At 48.3% G+C, this 9,152-nt stretch overlaps 1 protein-coding gene across 1 annotated transcript; it reads left to right on the top strand.

Annotated features, from left to right (window-relative positions):
* The first annotated feature begins 306 nt into the window (after window positions 1-306).
* Window positions 307-1,882, top strand: LOC126576156 (insulin-like growth factor-binding protein complex acid labile subunit). The gene is made up of 2 exons (XM_050237313.1): window positions 307-452; window positions 523-1,882. Exons 1-2 carry the CDS (start codon window positions 427-429, stop codon window positions 1,802-1,804), a joined length of 1,308 nt encoding a protein of 435 aa, XP_050093270.1. The 5' UTR covers window positions 307-426; the 3' UTR covers window positions 1,805-1,882.
* The last annotated feature ends 7,270 nt before the right edge of the window (window positions 1,883-9,152 follow it).

The following is a 9,152-nucleotide window of genomic DNA, read 5'->3' as shown; positions in this document are numbered from 1 at the left end:
GCTGACTCCTGTAACAATGGAACAGTCAGAACGCTAGAGGACGATCAGGTCGCGATGCAGCAGGCAGAGTGTCTAGTGTCTTTGACAGAAGAGAAAGAATCAGTACGGTTCCTGGAATGAGATTGCAAATGGTTCATCCGCATCGTTGCGTAGTTGGAAAGTACGCTCCGATTCAAAACAATTGGCGTCATAAACAGACATCCCAGAGCGACTCATCGTGGTCGATGATTACGTGTTTCGACGCGGAGGTTAAGGTTGAAAGTAAACAAACATCCGCGAACGATCGGTCTTATCAGCTGCGAGCCGTTCGAAATAAAGCCAGGAAGCTCTGTCAGGCTATTCTGTGTCGACCAGAGTGAGGCTCTCTATCAGTTTGCATTTATACGTGATACAAGCCAGTACAGCACCAAGAAGTTGCTTTGAAAAATGGCGAAAAGATTGGCTGTTTGTCTGTAAGTTACTGGTACGGTTTGACATCTCAAAACACCTCAAACTTATAGCTCTTGCTCGTTTTCTTTGCAGAACATTGGTTGGACTACTCTTGCCGGCCGTGCTGGCGAAGGACTTCCGCTGCACGCTGGAGCTTGATCGTAGCTGCAGCATAATCGGAGCAAAACTGGCCGCAAATGAGGACGCAACCATCATCTCACCGAATCCCTCCACACTGAAGAAGCTACAGTTTACCGGTTCCAACCTGGCCTCGTTGCCATCCAACCTATTCACCACCTTCCCGAAGCTCGAAATCCTCAACGCATCCGGTACGGACCTCAAACAGTTCCCCTCGAACTCGCTGGCCTCAGCCAAAGCACTCCAGGAGCTCCATCTGAGGGGAAATCGCATTCACAACCTGCCGCAGGATGCCTTTTTCGGTGCCAATCGGTTGACGACGCTCGATCTCTCGGATAACGATATTAGCGCGATCGAGGGAAGTGCATTCAGGAGATTGCGCGACCTGAAAACGCTCCTTCTCAGTGGTAATCAGATTGTGCAGCTATCCGATGAAGTGTTCCGTGATTTAACCGAACTGGAAGAGCTGGAACTACAGGGTAACCGACTCGCTTCGCTCGGTGACTCCGTGCTCGCTGGTTGCACCTCACTCCGGAAGCTCAACCTTTCCCGCAACGCACTGAAAGCGGTCCAGCTGGAGCAGTTCGAACGTCGCTGGACGTTCGATGTGATCGATCTGAGCGGTAATGCACTGCAAACGGTCATGATTCCGTCCAACTTGCGTGAGCTTGTGGCCACCGGTAATGGGATCCGGTCGGTGCAGTTAAATGGTGTCAGCTCGGAGTTGATTCTACTGAAGATGCCCCACAACAAGCTGGACAGTATGGACCGGCTACCGACGCTGGAGAAGCTGATCAGTCTCGATCTTGCGCACAACCAGATCCGTCAGTTCGATCTACAATCGGTAGCGCGCTTCGGGAAGCTCGTCCTCTTGAAGCTGAACGGTAATCAGCTAGAGTCGGTGGCCAATGGATTGCAGGGTCCCGTCACTCACCTCAAGTATCTGCATTTGGCTGACAATCGGCTGAAGCAACTGGATCTGAATGCTGCGCTTGGTACAGTTCCACGACTGATCACGCTCGATTTGAGTGGTAATCAGCTTGAGCGGGTTTCGGTGAATGATCTGAGTAGTTCCTTCCCGGTTTTGGTGCGTCTGAAGCTGCAAGGAAATGGGTTGCAGTGTGAGGCTAATCGGCCGTTCCTTAAGGAACTGAAGCACTCGGTCACGGCGTACGTACTGACGCTGAACGATTGTCGCAAGGGGCAGCAGCTGATCGATGGTTTGTGTTGTCAGTAAGGGTGTGTGCCAGTGGGTAGACCTTGCGCACGTCTTATCACTGACAGGCGGCCTCGTAGAAGTAATAAAATCAAATGTACGAGTATATGAAACGTTCTCGTTCGCATTTTTTCTGATTCTGCTTCACTTTGATTACACTTAAAAGTTGATGCTTCTATTAGACACTATTTCCAGTCAATCACAAGCGCTCACTGGTAAAACCTAACGCGCAGAACTGAAGGAACACAATCCGAACGCCGGAGATCCTTCCGTGCAGTAACCTGGCGAGATAATAAGGATCTGATCGCGCGAAGGTAGCAATCAGAGCACTCCTCGTCTCGGACAGGAAATCTCACACGGTTCCAGTGCCGATTCGTCACAGGAAAACTGGTTTTTCCTGCCCCTTTGGCCGTGCCTGGTGCCTTGGAATTAGAGACGCTGACAGGGAGAGAGAGAGAGAGCAAGCATTCGTGCGAGCCCAAATTTGAATATCCAAACCGAAGCGATCCTGTTGTGCGCGATTCCAGCAGTTCCATGAAAAGGGTTACGCCATCAAAAGGATGCTGGGAATGGTGATGATGGTGCGAGAGCGAAATAATAATGAAAAAAAAGATGACCTCCGACAGAACAGAAATACAAATACCAGAAGCAGAACCGAAAACCGGACCGGAAAATGCGAACAAAAAAACCACGGCACCATTTGTGACGCAACGGCCACCGTTTTGTACCGTCCTGCCTGCCCATGCTGTTGACCCATTTTGTTGATCAGGACTGGGTTCGAGGGTCCGAACGCCGTTACACACGGAGCCGCGGCATAATTCCCCTTCCTCGGCAAGGACCGCCACCAGGAAAGGGTTGTTTGGTGAGACAAACAGCCCCCTTTCGTGGACCGCCGTGGCGTGGTCCGCTTGGCCAAACGGCCTGGAAATGGGAAAATTGAATAATATTCTGATTGATAATCAGGCAAACAAAGGCCCCGTTGGTCGAGGAGCCTCGCGAGGATACCAACGGCTACTAGACCTTGGGCAAACGGTTTTGTGAGGTTAGAGTATCCGGCCCAGGGAGGTTTAGATTGCCGCACGTTTTTTTTTGTTGCTTCTTCTTCTCGTCCTGTTTGGTCAAATCTCCGGCCAGCTTCTCGCCAGCTGCGTTTGGGTATTGTCCAGGAGGTCATACCCCGCCGGGGGGGAACATTGGAACAGATTTAAAGCCACAGCTGTGCCAACCGTAAGTGAAGGGTTAATTAGGACCTCCTGGTTCAGGTATTCTGCTGGTGATGCGGTCATAGGGCTCATACGGACGGATGCTGGACGCTAGGGCTGCCCCTGGGGCAGCTGAGTGATGCCGCTGCCGCTGCAGCTGGTGTTTGATGGTGCGTGCCGTCGTATTTTCGGGGATGCTCTCGGTATGCTAATCGCGTACGTTGATAAGGTCGTCCTTTTTTGGAGAGATTATGATGGACTGCATGGTGACCGTGATGTGGTCGAGCAGGATGATGACCCGGTTCCGCACCGATTGCTTTTATCCTTTTTTCCATAGGAAGGTGCTGTTAGCGTCCATTAAGTATTCTGGAACAGCTAGAGTACACCAACGGATATTTGATTTTGGAACCTGGATATGGCAATTCTCGTAGACGATTATTATCTCATCGTAGAGCTGTAGGATGCACTTTATTTAAACGAATCTGACATTAAAACAGAAGTTGTTAAGAACCAAACAGTAATGCAAGTGAAATCGTGTTTGTAAATATTATGCAGTAGATTACAATCAACCAAAATCCTTTTTTTACTGTACCTCTTGAAATGGACCATAATTCGATAACATTTTTAGCATGTTTAGTCTGTCTACTTGCTGTGCACACGTTCTGCGTCTCCGGCAGTTGTACTTTTTAGAGCTTGCGAGCCGTCGCAGCACAAACCGCGTTACCGCATCTCTTGTTGGCGCTTGTAATTAATTATTTCGCCTCATTATTCAGATGCATTACAGGAGATGTTCCCTGGTGCATTCTCCACTCGCAAGCTCATCCGCGTATCTCGACGCGAGAGTCATCCTTTCGTGAAAATTAAATTGCAACGTCACTCCACGGCTAGTACACGGTTGGATACAATTTTGTTTCTTTTGAGCTCTTAATGAAAAGCGAGACCCGAGTCGAAAAGGAGAGCATCATGTGAGCACGAACGGATGCATTTAGATATTTCTCCTGTAAAAAAAGACGTCACCACATCCCTTTCAATGGCCACTTGAGTCTCTGGTGACAAGATTCACGAGTGCAATGAATGCACACCTCCTGCCACTGTATGTGTGCGTCTTGTCTGGCTGATGTTTCGCCATTTTTTTTCTCCCCAAGTTCCCTCCACACATTCCTCGCTAGTGGGCAATTTGTGGATTTGCAATACGATGCCCGTTACCGTAGCATGGCTTCCCTGCCAGAGTGCAACGTAAGTATTGCATATTCGATGCATCCCAAGGGGCTCTGTGTCTGAGTGAGAGTGCAAAGAGTTTTCCCTTTTTGTGAAGAAAAGCTTCGTAAAGGATCAGCCAACCGTAAAGTGTGGCTGGCTGGGCCCGTCCCTAGCGAGGAACGGAGAGGTTGCATTGCAAACGCCTCCGAAGTTGCACAAAGCCTTACCTCCCTTTGCTCAGATAGAACTGCATTGAAGGGAGCTGCACGGATAGGTGCAAAAGGCTGCGAAAACCCAAACCGAAGCCGAAGAAGGTAATTCGCTTGCGAAAAACAAAAAAAAAACGGGAATGCGTCCTGCGTCCCTGTGTACAGTGTTTGTGCACAGTCAGCGAAGGCTTCTAGGAACGACCATTTGGCCTCTGGAGGGGTTCCGATGCGTTGCGATAATGCTTTCGTTCACGCGCTACCCCACTTGAGTGTTTTGCCAACCTATTTTGTGTGCTGCTACCAAACAGCGAGGGATAAGGAGGGTTGCGGTTTGCTTGGGAAAAAATAAAATGGCCGCTCAGCATTCTCGATTCACAAGTGCGAACGGTTGATTATTGACGCGCCCCTCCCGGATGCGAACCGTAGGAACCTTCGAGTTCCGATCGATTCCATGTTCCTTTTTTTTTGCGCACCACACTCGCGCCTTGTAATTTGCACACTTTTGCGCCATTTTGCACAAAGAGTCATTTAGAAAAACGTCACAGCAAAGAGTAGAGCAGAACCGAAGTGGACTAGCTAATTACAAATTAACGTTTGTCTAGGGGGGAAAATACCAAAAGGGTCAAAAAGGCAGTTGTGGTTCACCTAACCGATGCTCGCCAGCATTGCGATCAGGATTGCGAACGCCCAAGCACATTACGGTGGAAAACCCCAAAACTACCGAGCTGTTACGGTCGTTCTTTCTTCGTTCCAGCAAAAAAGTTCCAACGGAGAAGTGTAGCATCTTATTAAATACATTAAACCGTACATCCATTTGCACATCATTGGGAGCTGTACTGGGAAATAGCTCCTGGAGGGGCCTTAACGATGCATTCAAACTGTTCACTGCATGCTAATGAGAACGTTGTTGTGTCCGTGGCAGCGATCCCCCTAACCCCAACGTTAATGATACACATTCTACCTCGAGCTCAAGCTTATCGAAAGCATCTTAACGTAAAATATCGTTACAAAACGATACAAGCGTGCTCTCCTGTAGCATCGGTGCCTCGAGAATTTCGAATGGAAAAATCAAACCATCTTCACTTCGCGAGACATTCATATCGCAGCTCGTTAGCCGGTGGTCCAGGCCCCTTTTTCCTTACTTCCGTGTCTCAAGTACATGCTGTTCCTCGCGCGAAACGAATTTCCTTTCATGTAATGCTTAAATTCGTGCCAGCGATAAAAAAAAATGTTGAAACAAATTTTCTTCAAAAAGAACACTCCGGTAAGTCGCCGGGATGGCAAAAAGCGAAACATGTCAAAGTCCATTAAGTGCAATCACGCAGCAGCGTGTGGAAACGAGGCACCGTGGTCCAGGAGTATTTCCATTTCCGGTCTCGCCTCGCACTGGGCCCCAGGATGGAAAGCGACAACGACGACGATGGTGATGATTACGATGAAGCCAGGCTGATGATGGTGATGATAGTTATGATGATGATGGTGGTGGTGGTGCGTTATTAGATTTGCGCACCCTCCTCCCGCCGGACGCCATATTCTACACTGCTGACCGCCCTCTGAGTGGGTGGTGGGCTGTTGAGCATAAAATGGATCCCGTACACCGTGTCGCTCATTACCTTGCGTGGCTTGGCTTGTTGAGAAGAGGCTCATGGACGGCGCGTCCTCTTTCTTCCTTTTCCACTCTCTCTCCCACACTCTGCTCCCACCTTTTGTCTTTTTTTTCTTTGTTTTCCACCCCTGACGGCCTCTTTTGCGGCACCCTGGTGCGGCCGTAATCCTCCAAATCTTATGTACACCGGGAGTACGTTTACCATTTCGCTTCTTCGCTTCGATTAGAACGAGTGCGTCCTCGGTCGTGATGGTGTTGGTGGTGGTCTCGGTGAAAACAAAATGAAGTTTCCTCCGTCCAGCGGCAGGTTCAGCGTGAGATTCCCCGGGAAACGATCGAAAGGAAATGGCTTGGCATTTTGTTTTATTCATCGCCAGAAAGAAGGAAAGAGCACAAACACATCCGAACCGAGAGCGATGGAGAGGGCGCGCGAAAAGTGAAATGATGCTAACGATGCCACGCAGCCAGGCATGCCCGATGGCAATCACCATTTTCTAATCATTGACGATTCATGTTCCTTTTTTCCGGCAGGTTTTTTTTTCATTTTTTCCCATTTTGCCAACTTTTTTCATTAAGATTTTTTGGAGGATTTTTTTCTGGGGTTTTTCCTTTTGCTTTCGGTCTCTTTCTTGGTTCAAATCCTGCTCAAACGAGAGGGTGGCCAGGGGCCAGTCAGTAAGGTTTCGGCAGCGTCTTGTTAATTAGGGCGCCTTGGTGCACGTTCTCAATCATGGGTTTGTGAGTTTCTGAATTAATTAAATAGAGTTTTATTCATCTCTCTCTTTCTCGGCTACATTTGTAAATCTAGTTCTAGTGCTAGGTGTTTCAATCATAGAGCAGTTACGTCAATAACGTTACTCCGCAACTTTTCCCCAAACATTCTCGTGAAGAACCATACATTTACTCAAATACTTACCTGGTGATGTTCGCTGCCAGCATATGCAGCACTCGCACCAACGTACACCTCGTACGAAACGCAACCATAACGAAAATTAGATTTCGAATCACTAATTGAATGAAAATTTATTGCGTTCCGCCGCAATTGCCAGCACTACGGTCCCTCGTGGCCTTGTACGTTTTTTGGAATTGCTTTTCCCCCCGTTTTCCACGTTGCGACGGAGAAACGGTGGTTTGGTGCGACGAATCCGGTTCAGCCCCGAGATTTTCTAGCTTTCCGTCAATCGCAATCTGCGGCTCCCTGGGGTTGGCTTTCTGGTAGCATCCAGACCCGGCGCTTCCGGTTCTATCCGGTTGGCAGAGAGGATGAAGAATGGGGTGGGAGGAATCCAATTTCTTCATTCTTTGCACCCGGTCTCTCGATCGCTCGAAGGAGCAAAAATTGATTTCTCCAACCACGACACCAGCCAGCCAGCGTGATGAGTGCGGCGCAACAATCAGTGGCGGCCATTTTGCGGAGCTACCAAGGGGATAGTGGGATACTAGGGTGGGATGCGTAATTGGGTAGAAATAAGATTATGATTTTTATGATCATCTTAAATGACTTACATGACAAGGAATATGTCGAGTAAAATGGCCGATCAACCCGGAACGTTGTGTCGTCGAGTGGCCATTAATTCCTGGCAACTGGATTGTAGTATTTGCCTTTCTCTTGCGTCTCAGCACCTGCCCCAGGACCACTCAAACACTGCCGAGACCGAGGACAATCACTCGTCACGCACGTCCTCGGCGCCGACCCAACGGAACGATGAAAATTGGATGTCGTTTTGCGTGGCTCCAATTAATCACGACCGACGGAAGTGATTGAGTTGGCTTAATCAGCGCACACCGACCCCCGGCGGGCTCAATAACTTCATCAGCGCCCATAATGCCGAACAATTAAATAATGCTCCCGATAGTTTATCGATCTACCGGAGGAGCGATAGCATCCACAGCGTCTCGACTCGTCTCGGATGCTTATGGAAAAGGTAAAACTATTACACCTTTTTCCTATGTCGGCATCGGTTATGAAGCTTGGACTGGCTGGTTGCTGGTGGGTCGGAGCGCAATCGAGAACGCCACCACGATGCTGCGGGATGAGGACGGATTTTAATGCGGCTAAATTGAAGGCACGATGCCGCCAGAGAAAGAGAGCGAGAGAGAGAGAGAGAGAGAGAGAGAGAGAGAGAGAGAGAGAGAGAGAGTTACGGCCAATTACGCGCCCAGCCACCGACAAACCGATCTCGGAGAAGGTCTACGGTCCAAAAACGGGCGCAAAACGGTCGTCGTTGTCGTCGCGCGGTTCACGCGCCGTGCGGTGCGCCACACACATTAATCAATCTATTAAACGGTGCTCATTTATCAGGACGGTGTGATGGTCCGGGGGGGGGGGGGGGTGGGGAAAGGTAATTTCATGTGCAATTTAGCTAAATTGATTTATGATGCCACATTGCTCCTTGGCAAGTGGATTGGATGCTGCTAAAGTTTCTTCAGCCTGGAACGCGCAATGCCATCTCTCGGGAGCGTTCCTTTTCTTTTTTTGATCAGGAATGTACTGGATTTGATTTGCGGGGATAGGACGAGGTGAAATCATTAGTTCGAAATGTGGTTTCTGCTACCTACTGCTGCTGCTGCTGCTGCTGCTGATGAAGCTCTCTGACATTCGAAGAATGGTAGCTGAAGGTCTAATGACACATGATGATGAAAATAGCAATAAAATCCTTGATGATAGTAAGGTATCCTAAGTTTGTAGCTGATTATGTTGTGTTCCTATTGGATAATTGTCGATCTGTAACATAGTGTTCTCTATTTTGGCTCAACAAAAAACGTTTCATTTTCAAAACCAAAAGAATTGTTACCTCAATCAACATGTTGTCCATCGCTGGCCACTACTTTAGTGCATTTTTCAGGTAATTTTAAATTTCAATGTCGAAGGAATTCCTCATCTTTTAAAGCAATCTAGTCAGACACATATTTTTGATACTTTTTTGATAGATATTGTACAACCAAACAAGTAGTATTCAGATAGAAAAATGTCTGGTGTTTTACAACAAGCGACCGAGCGTATGCATGCCGAAAATCATGTCAGTTTTCCCATTTTAACCGTTTTTTAGATCAAAGCTCGCTTCAAATGAATCAATCATTGTTGATAACGTTCTCCATCAATAGTTTGACCAGTTTCCAGAGATTCTTAGTGCACGTCACCCTTCAAAACT

Source organism: Anopheles aquasalis, chromosome 3 (assembly GCF_943734665.1).
Source record: "Anopheles aquasalis chromosome 3, idAnoAquaMG_Q_19, whole genome shotgun sequence".
Lineage (NCBI taxonomy): Eukaryota > Metazoa > Arthropoda > Insecta > Diptera > Culicidae > Anopheles > Anopheles aquasalis.
This window is presented reverse-complemented; position numbering and strand designations above follow the sequence as displayed.

Bases quoted from the DNA above. Each gene is read 5' to 3' on its own strand.
- LOC126576156 (XM_050237313.1), top strand. From the start codon at position 427: ATGGCGAAAAGATTGGCTGTTTGTCT. The intron at 453-522 runs GTAAGTTACTGG...TTTTCTTTGCAG, and splicing joins AAAAGATTGGCTGTTTGTCT to AACATTGGTTGGACTACTCT.